The sequence below is a fragment of the Haliaeetus albicilla genome, unplaced genomic scaffold, assembly GCF_947461875.1.
Source record: "Haliaeetus albicilla unplaced genomic scaffold, bHalAlb1.1 scaffold_89, whole genome shotgun sequence".
NCBI classification, from domain to species: Eukaryota; Metazoa; Chordata; class Aves; order Accipitriformes; family Accipitridae; genus Haliaeetus; species Haliaeetus albicilla.
Window position 1 is genome coordinate 84,686 of NW_027212534.1, and position 14,870 is coordinate 99,555.

General features: G+C 45.3%; 1 protein-coding gene across 1 annotated transcript in view; it reads right to left on the bottom strand.

Moving 5' to 3' along the window:
* Nucleotides 1–6,024: 6,024 nt before the first annotated feature.
* The window catches only part of LOC138684290 (HMG box transcription factor BBX-like), a 37,674-nt gene continuing 28,828 nt past the window's right edge, over nt 6,025–14,870 (bottom strand). Inside the window, exons 5-7 of the mRNA XM_069777974.1 lie at nt 9,067–9,134; nt 6,779–6,859; nt 6,025–6,183 (exon numbers count right to left, since the gene is read on the bottom strand). Coding sequence (XP_069634075.1) covers nt 6,073–6,183; nt 6,779–6,859; nt 9,067–9,134 — 260 coding nt within the window. The 3' untranslated portion in view covers nt 6,025–6,072. The remainder of the gene's footprint in view (nt 6,184–6,778; nt 6,860–9,066; nt 9,135–14,870) is intronic.

Below are 14,870 nucleotides of genomic sequence, written 5' to 3' on the forward strand. Positions count from 1 at the left end.
ATGCCCCAACACCCGCAAATCCCACCCATTCCCCCCATACCGATCCCCCAAACTTCGACTTCCTGACCCCCTCCAACCTCCCCCCGAGACCTTACAGCCCCACCAAACCCTGTCTGTTCCCCCACCATGAAAAGGGGGGGCAATGGGAACAGAGAAATGGGAACAGGGCAATGGGGGCATCTCCGCAAGGGATCCTGATTGGCTGTTCCCCTCCCTCCACATGAAGTGCTCCCCCTCCAGATTTGGGGGGTCACCCCCCCAAATGGGGGGACACCTCCCCACGAGGGGAAACTGAGGCACGGGGAGGGGTGTCTCGCACAGCATGGCTGCCTACGCCCCAGCTGTGCTGGTCCTTTAAGACCCAGGTGTGTTGAGAGCCCCCTCCCCTCCCCCCCACTTTGGGTGGAAAAAGATGATTTAGGGGGCTGAAGTGCTCAAGGGCCACCCATGGCGGGAGTTATCCCCAAATTGACACACCCCCCAGATGTATCCCACTCCCTCCCAAAAAAGCACAAGAGCTGCTCCCCAGAGTGGGAGGGCCCTGTCTGCACCCCCATCACTGCAGCCAGCACAACCCCCCCAGTTAAGGCAGCACCCCATTGCCTCAGCCTGGACCCCCCCACTACCTCATCCCAGAGCCCCCCCATTTAATCGTCCCCCCATTTACCCCAGCACAGACTCCCCTCATTCACCTCACCCCAGATGACCCCCCCCAATTCACACCAGGGGGGTCAGCCTCTCCCCCATTTACCCCACAGTGTTCAGGACATACCCCCCCGTTATGTCATCCCAGGCACCCCCTAATTTACCTCACGGGGGGGGCAGACACCTGTCGCGTCCCAAAGTTGGAGCGACTCAGGTTCGTGGATTTCCTTTGTCAGAATTAAGGTGAAACGACACCGGGGAGTTCAAACAACAATCAACATTTATTCAGCCTAGCTAACCTTGCCCAAGTACACATGAACTTCTTAATATGAACCTTGCAACATGTCATTAAGCCGCTGTTTGAGAAGAGGAGGGAAGTACAGAAAAATGAAATGGAAAAAGGAACATGAAATGTATCAGAAGGAGAGCCCTCCCGTTGAGTCACGAGGTTCAGAGCAGACCCCCTTGCTTTCTGGACTCCTTCTCAAAGAGGAGCTCAGGGGCGGCTAGGTCCACTCCTAGTCTCAGACTTGGTCAACGGTTTATGTTTCAAAGGATGAGGTGTAGGGACTGTGGAAAAGAGAGAAGGAAAAGAGGGAGAGAGAGAAAGAGAGAAAGAAAGAAAGAAAGAAAGAAAGAAAGAAAGAAAGAAAAAGAAAGAAAGAGAGAAGAAAAGGGTTTCACCAGTCCTGGGTCCAGTGTTGGTCCAGCCAGCGTAGAGATCCAGTTCCGGAGGGTGCGCACTGAGAACTCCTTCTTCCTTCTTTTATAGTGTGTTAGTCGATGGTCTCAACGTGCGCAGTCCCATTCCTGGGGTCCTCTGGAATCGGTCGGTGAGCTTTGTGGGGGGGTTCATTGCGGAGTTGCCTCTCTTTTTCTGCTGGCGTGACGGCTTAAGATAGAAGCACAGTCCCATCTTCCGTGGGGCCTCCTCCTCCAGGCACGTATGCTGTGCTTCTTCTCCTGGTCACTTAAGACAAGGAATTGGGGCCTTGGAGAAGTGCGTTCCCACCCTCCGTGGGGCCCTCTCCTCTGGCCACATTGTCCTGTTCACAAAACTCCAGCATTTTTACAGAGGCCGTTTTGTCCACCAAAGTTCTTTAGCGAATGTTTGAGACATTGACTATAATTTGTCAGACCGTCACAGCCGTGTACAAGATCACCTAAGTCCAGTGGGGTCCTGAGTAGGTTCCCTGAACTGTCTCAAAGCAAAACTAGGATTTTGAATTATTCTAGTTCAAAATTAAAATTCTTATTAATGCATGTTGAAGTATTATTTGCCATGTTTTAAATAGCTTGCGGTAAAATGGATGTTCTGGATTTGGGGATTTTTCGTAATGAATCTTCCTGACAATTGAAAAGGAAGCCGTTCAAATAATCTAGTTCCAAAGCAACATATTAACTGTAAAGGGAGAGGCTAAACTGATAATTTTTGCTGAAAGATCGTGGTCATAAGCATGCCTTCTGTGATGCAGCAGATGCCACAGAAACACTGTTGGTGTTGTCCCTAATCTTGTGGCTTTTCAGGGCTTCCAGGTCACATACTACCGTGGAATGCCATGCCAAGAAATATCAAATATGAGAAATAATGCTTAATTCTTGTGCTGGTGAACTCCTACTGCTGCACTTGGAAGCAGATCCGAAAACTTTGGCTGCAGAAGCAGTTCCCTGAAGTGCGGTGGTAGTTAGTTACTCAGCGCTGGTGCTGGCACCGGCACACCAGCATCTCTTTAGGCGGCTAGATTTGATCTCCAGACGTAAGGTCTTATTTCTTTTTTCTGCCTAAAGAAAGTAAAACAAGCAGTGCCTGTGAGGACAAATGGTCCTCTTCTCTGTCTAACCAAATGGGAAATATTGCCCAGGCTTTCTGGGAGAATTTTGTTTAGCCTTGACCAGCACAGTTCCCGATTTAAGCAGCAGGTAGGTCTTGTTCACTTAGTCCCACAAAACACACATAAAACACAGGGCGTGATAGAACATTAGCTGTGGACAGTAATACTGTAGAGGAGAACCCATGAGGATCTAAGTAATGCAAGGAAGGAATTCTGTATTTGCTTGTATCCTGCTGACTCCTGAATGCCTGTAAAGTGTTTCTTGGATGGGGGGGAGCTGGGGGTGACCACTGAGCTGAGGCCTGGATGCTGGAGGGAGGACAACTAGGCACCAGGGGTGTCTGAGGTGGATTGGGGCAGGAGGCTATGTCAGGCTGAGGCAAACGGGGGGGTGTTGTGACGGTCTGACAAATTCAAATGTCTCAAACATCCGCTAAAAGAGCTTTGGTGGAGAAAACGGCCTCTGTAAAAATGCTGGAGTTTTGTGAACAGGACAATGTGGACAGAGGAGAGGGCCTCATCTTAAGTGACCAGGAGAAGGAACACAATTTATGCCTTCCTGGAGGAAGAAGGCCCCATGGAAGTTGGGACTGTGCTTCTATCTTAAGTGGTCATGCCAGCAGGAAAAGAGAGGCAACTCCACAATGAACACCCCCCCAACCAAAGCTACCGACTCCAGTGAACCCCAGGTGTGGGAACTGCGCATGTTGAGATCATCAACTAACACACTATAAAAGAGGAGAGAACGAATCCTCAGTGCGCGCCCTCCGGAACTGGATCTCTACGCTGGCTGGACCAACGCTGGACCCAGGACTGGTGAAACCCTTCTCTTCTCTCTTTCTTTTTTCTCTCATTCTCTCTTTTCCTTCTCTCTTTTCCACAGTCCCTACACCTCATCCTTTGAAACATAAACCGTTGACCAAGTCTGAGACTAGGAGTGGACCTAGCCGCCCCTGAGCTCCTCTTTGAGAAGGAGTCCAGAAAGCAAGGGGGTCTGCTCTGAACCTCGTGACTCAACGGGAGGGCTCTCCTTCTGATACATTTCCTGTTCCTCTTTCCATTTCTTTTTCTACACCTTCCTTCTCTTCTCAAACAACGGCTTAATGACATGTTCCAAGGTTCCTATTGATAAGTTCACGTGTACTTGGGCAAGGTTAGCTAGGCTGAATAAATGTTGATTGTTGTTTGAACTCCCCTGGTGTCGTTTCACCTTAATTCTGACAAAGGAAATCCACGAACCTGAGTCGCTCCAACTTTGGGACGCGACAACGGCACTTTGCAGGAAGAGGGCCTCAACTTTTTCTACCTTAATGCGTTCTATGATTGTTTCAGTGCAATATGAAGGGCAGAAAAGAGACAAAAAAACACCCTCACATTGAAGTGTAACCTGAGAACATGCAGGCACATCTTGCCTCCTCATGCAAAATGTGAGGAAGGAGTAAAGAATTCAGTTTGACAAGAGAATGGCAGCTCCTAACAAAATTCAAGCAAGACCCATGCAGTCCTAACAGAAAGAGAGGCAGCCAACATTTCACTTAAAAAAATAAAAATAAAAAAATCACTTCACAGTCAAAAAACCAAACTGCGAGGATAGAAACTTCGGATTCATTCTGCCAAAGTTGCTGGCCAAATGTCCAAAGTAAGAGGACGGCTGATCAATCAGCTCTCAGGGAGATTACAGATCTCATTCCCTGGCTTAACACCATCTGCTAGGTCCAGCCCAAATCATCAGAACCTGCAGGAGCATAACCGCAAAGAGCCCCTTCTTATGTAGAGGTTTAACTTGGAGATCATTACAATCAAGTTACTACCTTTTTTACAATGCAGGTCAGCATTTTATCTACTGTCTTACATTCTAGTTTGCCTAAGAAGCATGTGCCATGGTACTTTGCCACTTCCCCCCACACACCTCGCCCCAGAACAGGCGTTTCACTTCAACACAGACATCGAATAATTTCCGCATATAGGCAAACATCAAAGGTGTTCATCTATTTTACGTAATGGCTTTACCCGGGAAGAGTACAGCTTCACCTAAGGGCGGGTTGGAAGAGAAGATACTGACTAGCTCTCACACTCCCAACTTCAAGGCATTCTGACCAAAAGGTTTGGATTCAAACCTTCTATTCAGCACAGAAATAAATAGAAGGGGTTGCCCGTAAGCCTGCTCAAAGAGAGTAAGTGAGAACACAGCAAAACCATGCTCAGGCATGCATTTTTCTTAAATGCTAATAACCTGTTGGATTAGCAAGGAAAGTTCTACCTTGCTGCATGCTGCATCTGACTATTTTTTTGATTAAATCACTTAGGGAAAAAACTCAGAAAAGCAGATGAAAGTGAACAGTTTGGGGGTTTTGGCTTCATTTCGGTTTTAAGGTGGTTAAACAAGCAATTTTATTGCTTCCACTCTCTGGAAAAATTTTCTTTTTTTAATAACGGATGAGACTTTAGCTAAGTAAATCCAAGAGGTACTCTTGTTTCTTCTCAACAAAGCAGTCGTCACCATCTGTTTGCACTTGCCAAACACACATCCAGTAAGACCAAGAGAGCAAGGGCTCCCATCTGCTCCGTTTCCCTTGCGTGGCAAGGAGGAGGACAGCAACCCGCCCACGGGAGCAGACAGCTTGCAAAGAGCCACCGCGCTCAGGAACACAGCCCACTGCTCAGAAATCACTGGCCTATAGAAGGGCTTTCCATAAAGGTACAAATGAGAAGGACAAAAGAAGGACCAAGTATCTGCAAGATCAGAGCAGAATGAGAAAGCCAAGAGCATAACTTGCAACACTCCAAAATGAAGAAAAAACAAACAACAACCTCTTACAAGGATGTCACATCATCTTGGAAGAACAGTGCCCTTGCCTGCGCACCAGCAGGACTCAACAATTCTTACTCCTGACATTTTCATCACACATTGTGGCAAGCCACTGGGCAGACCTCATTAGCCATATCCTCAACAGCTTTAATGGACGACTGTAGCACTTGGGACACACAAACAAATGACAGGCTAGCCGAGGTTGTAAGGGGAAGAAATAGTCCCATGCTACATCTACATATAACAAGCTGTTTCTGAGTGACAGGGGACTTGTACTGCAGAGGTAAAGGTGTCCATTTTAAATGACAAATCTACTCAGTGGGATCGCTGTCTTCACAAAGAGGCACTCTTACTCACCCTGCCGCAAATGCGGCAAAGAGGAAGGGAACCTATGAAGAACACACAGCCAGAACCAGAACTGAGCTGGGATGGCTGCCAAAAGTCTCTAGGCACATCAGACCGCAGCACACTCCACGTTCTTCACAGGTCTACTTGGCTACTGGCTAAATAACTATGCTCTTTTCTTTTGTAGCACTGTACATTGCTGACAGCAGCCTACTGCAAATTGCTTACCAGAATTTAGCTTACTAAAGGCAGTAATGCATTCAGGTATTTTATGGCACCTGAATCAGTAAATCAGTTGTTTCTTCACTGAACCTCCCAACAAATACATCAAGGCCCATCCTAGCCAAGCTAAAAACACACAGTACACGTGGAAGGACAAACGGTTATCTTCTCACCTCGTTATACTCCTCCATGCTAGCACCAGCTCCACTCCCAGTCTTCTCAGACACACCCTGAAGATCCATTTAGCCTAACTGGTTCTGTAAGCAGTACCAGACTCCCCCAAATGGGCAAGAAGAGTATAGGTGTGGAAAACCAGTCCCTAGAGGCCCACTAAACACATGGGAGAAGACATTCTTCAAAGCAATCTTTAAGAACTCCACATTTTCAATACACGGAGAAAGGAGGAGAACTTACATACTTAAGGGTAATTTATGGGCTTTAGAAGTCACCACCTAACGATGCTGCTACCTATCCTTGCAGCTGTTGGGATAAGCTTCCTTTGACCTGCAAGTTTATTTTCCACAGGATCCCTGCCTCTAGGGCAGTTGCCATCTGGCACTGCTGCAGCCTCTTCCACAGGCAGTGCAGAGTGTCATTTCAGAAGGCCTCTTATTTGTTGTTTCCCTAGATGCAAATTAGAAGGCCCTTTGGAAAAAAAAAACCATCTACAGAGGGCCTTCGGTATGGAAGGCCAGGTAATGTTCACAAGCCCAGTGTCCTTTGTGTAGGCTACAGCTGGTAGAACTGGCCAACATCTCGTCTAATCACTGGTTATTCCCCCCCTCCCCCAGCCCCGATTTTCTGAACATAATGCTGTCATGAAGGTAAACATCTGCTGATGGGAATCCCTTATCAGACTCAGTGACAACTCTTACCGGTGCCTTGCTCCCCCCCATCCTCCCCCACCATACTTCAGCTATTATACCTCAGCAAACTGAAACAATGCAGACTCCTCGGTTTGTTTCACAGCTCCCGGGACTCCAGGCTGTGATGCGCTTGAGGAGATCTGTCAGGAAGACAATTATGTTTGTATTACCTAACTCTTCAGTTTCAGTATCAAACTTCAATGTGCTACATTCCTCATCCATCATACAGAAAGACTCCTGGGACCTAAGAACATGCAGATGAGTCCCAGCACACCTGTACAGTGAAGAGTATCTGCCTTCCCAGGAGACATGGAAACGGGTGATCTGTGAAATAGCGATCTTGAATAGTTTTTCACAAGGCAAGTCTTTCCTAGGATCAAGAGAACAGGCTAAGGCTTTTTTGAAGGGCTTTTATTTGCCCACTGGTATGTCAAAAGAGGGTTAGCAACAAGAACTTAGCACTATACTGTATTTCACAGTTCAGTGAAAGACACGAGACTGCAGACTAGTGGTGCTGACTGTGCGCACAAATTGCTGCTTAGCACGGATTGTTCTGGAGGATGCAGCATTTTACTTAGGGGACCCTCGGAAAGAATCAGAGAGGGGCGGTTTTATTCCCTGGGAAAGTGCTCTGACACTTACCTGCTTCTCAGACAGCATAGGACAAGTAAAATACGGTAACTCATTAGTAAGTAGGGGCTAATTTCTGGCCCATCATGGTTCTAACAAATCCCACCACTAGTTCTGTTCAGACTGTATTTATGACAGTGATTTTGGTCTACATTTGGGGGGAAAGCAGATTACACAGCCTGCCTCTTTGATGTGGAGGGCCAGCTTTCAGAAGAATACTACAAGCCCAAAAGAGCACAGCATAGTACAGCTTGGACTTAAAGTAAGTATTACATCATAAGCCATATTGCATGCTCCTATCAGAGAAAATGGGCTTTATGTAGGTGCATGGGAAGTGCATCTTTTGCCCCCCCCCCAAAAAAAATCCTGAATAAAAAAAGTTCATATACTAACACAGTCACACGACATCCTTTTTGATTCACCTCTAATTCCACATCTCGATTTTATTCCTTCACCATCACCTGAAATCATATGACTTGAGGCACTTTTCATGGAAAACCAAGAAAGCTCAACTCAGAAGGCAAAGACCCTTCTTAATGGAACTGAGTATCTGTGACTACAATACACCTTCCCCCTCAGTTAAACATAACACCTTAGTAAAAACAGGTTTTAAATTCCAAGCGGAGAGATTCCAACTTGGAAGACTACAAGACATTCTCCTTTTAGCACAAAGTAATCGCTTTCTTTTCACTTCTCTGCCAGCATTACCCTCGTGTTTCTTGTTGCACATGCTGCAGCACAGAAAGCCAGTACCCACAGCTGCACAAAGACTTCCACTGGTCACACCGGTGTGCAAAGCACCGAGGAGCCTTGGCTCAGTCTTGGCCATACAGGAGCAATCCATCTCAAACACACTACACATTTGGCATTTGTGGGTATCACAGAGAGAGAGTTAATTATTGCTTTTCCTCCCAATAACAATGAAAAAAAAAAAGAAGAAGAAAAAAAAAAAAAGAAACCCGCCTCGCTTCCACAGCTCTTCTTTCCAGGCTAGAGATTTACATCAGCGACTATCTATTTTACCCAACATACTAACCACCTTTTGAACAATTTTCCAAGTTTGCCCCCAAAATAGATCATAAATATTAATCTGTCTAAAGAAAGACCAGAGGTCTCTGCACTACTGGAGACACGCAGGAACACTTCTATTTACTAGAATCCTTTGTAAAACCAAATTGTCTGTGATGGCAACTGAACTACAAACTTCTCTGTAGACCTAAAGACTTAGGGAATGGGAATATCCTGCCAACACTTTGATTGCTTGTTAGCACTTGCATGGCTTCAGAATGCACATGTAATGACACTGACTGTATGGAAATTATCAGGTATTTATTTTGCTGTTGGTGCCAAGGCCACAGTTGTGTGAGGCATTACACAAGCAGATGAAATCCTTGCCCAAAAGAGTTTGCAAACCACCTCTGTGTTAACACAATCACTGCATTTCAAGCCTTCCACCTGTGACAACGTTCTCTCAGGGGGCACACTTGCCTGCTCTGATCAAATACTCACTCAGCAGAGTTAATACTGAACTGATATAAAACCTGGGCCCAACCTCTACGTTCATGGTTGGGATACAAGACTCCTATCACAGGGCTCACACTTACATTCCCACCTGAGGTATGCACCTTAAATTGCATTTCCCACTGGTCAAATATTCCTCCTCAGAGCTCTCTTTAAACTGAGGTCTCGCGGTAAGGGAGAGAAGAGAGTTCCTCACCTCTTGTGCAGTCAGGGCATGTTCCCCTGCTAAAAGCAGCATACTCAGGCCTCCCGTTTCTGTCAGATCTCTTAAAAGAGTAAAACCAAGTCTTCAGCTGATTCATTTGCTTCTTTAAAGAACCTACCATTTGCAGCATTAAACCCCCAGAAGACTACTTGTCACAAACACTCTAAGCAAGCTGCCATAAAAGGCAATTCAAGAGAATCACAAATAACCATTTCTGTACCCTCTGGGAGAGGCTTTCAAAGCTGTCTGAAGGACTGAATTGGATTTCTCTGCTTCTCACCCCATTGTGTGGATTTGCAATTTTACTGCCAAAGGCTTGAGGTACTACAGAGATGGATACCTTTAAAACAGCAACCGTAATGATCTCATGCATAAATATACACAAAGATGCTCTAATATCGCCCATGTCTATAACTCCATGGATGCTCTTACCAAGGGAGTGGTTCCTTTCCCTAGCCACTGAACAAGTAAAAGGACGGAATAAAATGGCATGATCAAGCTCTGAAGCAAAATTTCCATTTTCATTTAGCTTTAATTTAGAGCTGCATTTAGTGGTGAAAAGTGCCAGTCTGACAGCTCTGAAGCATGAAGCGCCTGATCCCCTGCGCCAGAACCGTGCAGGCACTGGCCAGGCAAGCTGCCTGCCTACTTCTTGCCCTGCCAATACAATATATAATTGAGGAAAGTAAAAGGGAGTTAGAAATGCATTTTCTCCAAGTATTTGATGCTGACAGCTTCTTGCATCTAGCCTTCCTGCACCTCAGCAGCTCGGAAAATGACAACAAGAAGTGAAAGCAATGAACACTGGCACTGCATTACTCACGGAGCGCCTCTTCCACTCAGAACAGTGGTTGCTCTTCATCATCATGAAGACTAATTGTCTGGTTTTGGAGGAGTGCCTTGGAAGCAATGCAGGGGCGCAATTTAACAGCGTGTCATCTAGAGAGAGGGAGACAGTCTGTGGCCCAAATGTCTCGCTCAACAGCCACAGCGGGAGAACAGGGCAGCGTTATCCTTGCTGTATTGCTGAGACACCAACTTCAGTAATGATGAGACACCAAAGGTAAGTAACTTTCCCCAGGGCTCACTAAGCATGCACTCACGTTTTCCAATTTCCTTTCACGGAACTACACAAAACCTCTCTCTACAACAATAAACGACACATGCCCGGGAACATTCCCTGCAATGGAGGCCAACTGGCACAATTACCCTTGGCCATTTGGTTGCATTTTGTTATGCAAAATTTGGAGGCAGAATAGCTGCATCCAAAATGCCCACTGGGAAATCCCCTGGCCCACTCCCACTCGTGAGCAGTGCCAAGGAAGTTGTTGAGCTTTTCAGCTGACAGGGGCCAAACCTGTACCTGTAAACCTCCAAATGATTTAGCACTACAGATGATCAAGGTCCAGTCACTCGCTGGTGCTGTTTAATTCAATACCACAGATGCTGCCAAAAATTCTCCCTCAGACTGCATCTCACGCTAACACACACAGTGTAGCTTTTTTCCATACTATCTTAAACCACCAGTAAACAGAAGCAGAGGAAAGCAATGGGAATAAACCAAGCTCATCCGCTATCTCAGGGATAGAAGAGTGGCTCATTATCTTAAGAATACAGCCTAAAGAGCACCTGGCTTCAAACCCAATGTTCAACCGGAATAAATTTTTCCGTTACTGTGATGAATATGTAGAAGGTGTGGGGGGTTGGTTGTTTTTAAACTTCTTACTTTTAAATAAAAAGGGGAACAAAAGGTATAAAGCATCTACAAAGAGACAAGGTACTATCACAAGTGTAGGATCTAGCAACAAGAAGTGACTGAAGAAATGGAGACAGAAAATGGGAAGCGTCAGCAAGCACCTAAGCACAATTCACAAGAGAAGCGATCCTGTCAGCAGAGCCCTTTTTGCCACCAAAATGCTTGATCAGCAACAGTCCAGTCCTTCAAACAAGAGCAATTAAAATGTGAAAAGGCAGCACATACCTTGAGAGACAATGCCTGAAGAGGCAGTTGATTTGGAGGAAGGAGAGATTGGAAGAGATCTCCAGGCCCATCATAAACTTACTGAACTCCCTATTAAGCAATAAGGGGTTGACTGGTTGCTTTCTGCTTGCTTTCCTTCCATCGGAAGGCTGTTGCAGAACACAAATCTTCTAAGCATGTAGTTTTCTTCCAGTTTACAGCTTAATTTTACTCAGGACCAGGTGCTACACATGTTTTCTGGTGCCCACACCTTTAAGCTTAAAAACTGTTCTGCCTAAATGGTATTTCCCTCTCCTGCATTTACAGGAGTCACCCCACTCTTCTTCCACTTGTTTTTTCTAGCCTAAGCAAATCAAGAACTCCTGATGTCATCACGCATGTCCATCGCCCATGTCCCAGCAATCCCTGCAGCTCTCTTCTCCAGTTATTCCAGGGGGAGGTCATCTTTCTTGCACATGAAGGACCAGCAGGGCAGCCACGTCAGATGAGCTGTGCTCTGTTCAATGGCATTAACTCTTCTCTACAGGTCCTGAAAAGACTTGGCCTGACACACTGCAGCGTAGCACTTTCTTATGCCCACGCTGTTGGCTCCCAGCTGCTCTCCTGTGCTTCCTTTTAGCTACCCATAATTTTTCTTCCCCCTCCCTAGTTTTGGCCAGCTGAAGAACATAGAAGAGAACCATGGAATCATGGAATCATAGAATGGGTTGGGTTGGAAGGGACCTTAAAGGGCATCTAGGTCCAACCCCCCTGCCATGGACAGGGACACCTTCCACTAGACCAGGTTGAGCAAAGCCCCATCCAACCTGGCCTTGAACGCTTCCAGGGAGGCGGCATCCACAACTTCTCGGCGCAACCTGCTCCAGTGCCTCACCACCCTTGGAGGGAAGAATTTCTTCCTTACATCTAATCTAAATCTACCCTCTTCCAGTTTAAAGCTATTACCCCTTCTCCTATCACTACATGACCTGGTCAAAAGCCCCTCTCCAGCTTTCTTGTAGGTCCCCTTCTTCCCCCTCTTCTACGTATCTTCTTGGGGGTCTCAGCTTGCTGCCCTTCAGCTACGTAGCTTATCACAACAGGACAAGGGTAGCACTGTTTTCTCCCCAAGTAAGCAAATACTTAAACTCTTTATTTAAATATAAAAATGAAGAAGAAGGAAAACATTGGCAGCTAAGTGGAAAGTGAAAGTTTAAATTGGTGCTGAAGCAACGCAACTACTTATTCTGCAGCTGTAGCAGAGGGCTGGCACTTAGATGTCTGATCATAAAACAACAAAAAATCCTTCCACTATGGCGTCAAATTACAAGATAACTCCATCTAAGGGAACACAAAATGTATATACACAAACATTGCCATATGTCTATAGTGTCTTCTCAGCACAACATTTCTCTCACGGCACCAAGAACTTACTGGTATGAACAATTACAAATTTTAAGTGCTATTTTAAAGCAATTTAGAGTTAAACCAACAGTAGTGAGAAAATAGTCAAGAATGGGACTTGCAGAATGGGAGATGATTCATGACTTTCTCAACAGCTTTTACCATTGATGAAGCTTACAACTATCTTACTATTCGGGAATGACATTCTTTGTTAGTATTGGTCCGGTTAGAAACTCAGCCGGCTGGCTTGTTCATCATTGCAATTTTTCAATCAGAGGAAAGAAAGAGCTGAGGAAGAACTAAGCAGAAAGAAGGGCAGCAGGTACCAGTTTCAACTACCTTTCACCTGGGTGCAGAATGAAGCTTCTTTCTAAAAACAAAAATTGCATCTCTATATGCGAGGAAGTGTCTTTTTTCCACCCTTCACTTCACTAAAAAGCTTTTTGGCCCAGCTGGTTGTCTCCTGAATGCAGAAATGTGGAAGTATCGGGAATCTTGCACATTTGTATAGGAAAGCTGTTGCCCATTTGGCTCTGTAGCTGTGACGGTAGGCGCTGCAATGGTCACGTTCCCCTGCAAACAGCAGTTGTCTTTGCAGGTGAGCCGTGTCATGAGAAAAACATGCTCCATTGCAACTTCCCAGCTGGATGAGCAAGGACACCACTAGTGGGTCTGCAGGTCAGAAGCCCAACGCTGGTGCCACACCTCACGTTCTTGACACAATGGTAGGTCAATATGCAAAACCGAAAACATGCGGTGGTTTACTGTTGGGATGCCAAAAATAAAGGAGAGGTATGGCCTGTTGGGGACTTCAGAAAAAGAAAGAAAGATCTTACTGTCTCTAGATTACATTTTCCAAAATGACATCTAGTATGTAAAAAGCAATCAAGACACAATTAACAGCTACCAACGAGCAAACAGATTTCCTGGAATTGTTCTGGAATCATATAATCCTTGTCCAAAGCAAGCCATCAGCCTTGAAGATGCGAGACAGTCAGTGGCATTTCTACAGTTGCTCACCTACATTTTAGTTCATCAGTTAGCACGCAGCCTGGCTTTTGAAAGACGTTGCACTGGCTAGAAGAGTTAGAGCTCAATCGAGCTCTCACATGAAGTCGAGGGGAGAGAAATACAACAACACATATTTACCACAAACTGGAATATAGTTGACAAAACAGTAATCCACTTGGCACGGCAGACTTGCCATGGTTTAGATGCTGCTGCTAACATCTCTGTCGGAGGCTGTCGTTATTTTATAGGCTATCGTTATACTCATGAAACAACCAGCCTTCGCTTGCACGAGGACTCGAGTGAGACCCCTGTGAATTACTATGCTCACTGACTCAGCCAGCAGAAAACAAACACACAAACAAACAAACAAATTTTCAAAATCACATGTAGCACAAAAGAGGGCCTTCTTCAGAAATTAATGGCTCCATAGATAAAACAATGGATTAGATCAGTTTCTCATTAACTCTTTAAGTTCTCTGTCCTCTGCTCTGATAGGTGTTGATTCAAGATCTCTCTGTGCTCAGAAGCTCTACAGTTGGATATCCCGGCAGGAGCAGTGGGGGACAGCAGCCAGGTAGACCAACACCTACTCCTTGTTCTCTCCGTTAAGTCAATAAACCTGAAGGAGCATAAAAGTGACTCCTCTGAGAGCAAAACCAGAATGGGTTGAAGGGGCTTGGATTTTTAGAACTGGTCTCCCATATATCAGGACGATGTAGCAGGAAACACTTTCTTTTGATCCCAATTCACAGTTCCTTCATAGCCAGATGAAATTTCATTACAGGAATTTTCAAACCACTAAACTGGCAAAAAGGCATACAAGCCTTTTTATACCTCTGCTCCTTTTATACTTGTTCCATAAAACCATTTCCCACTCTCCAGCTCACGATCTCTCTAAGCAGGAAAGTCCTATCTGCCACACACTTGTCATAACCTAGGTAGGATATGACAAAGTTTCAAATACATCAGTATTTATAAAATTAGAAATGTCAAACTGCAGAAAAGAAAAAAAAAGGAAAAAAGGGTGGTGGGGTAAAAATCAGTTTCTACCTTGACTGTTAGGCTCTTAAGCTGCCAGTATTTAACATTAATGTTTCTACTTCAGGCTCATGATTGCTACAGTTCTGCCATTTGTGGATATCACTGTGAGATTATCTGCCTTTCACCAGCTCAGGCAATCCACTTCTTGATGGATATGATTTTATTTTATCTTTTAATGTTTAAAATGGTGAGAATCCAGCCCTCCAAGCTATCATGACGCTTCTCTTGATTGAAATACAAGAAGTTAGCTCCACTGGTACATTCATCCACAGGAATGTTAGCACCTCCAACTTCATAGACAACCATAAATTATTTCTGTCAACAGCAAATTACTAAACATAGTACAACACTCTATGCAAGAGAAGAAGAATGCACACAA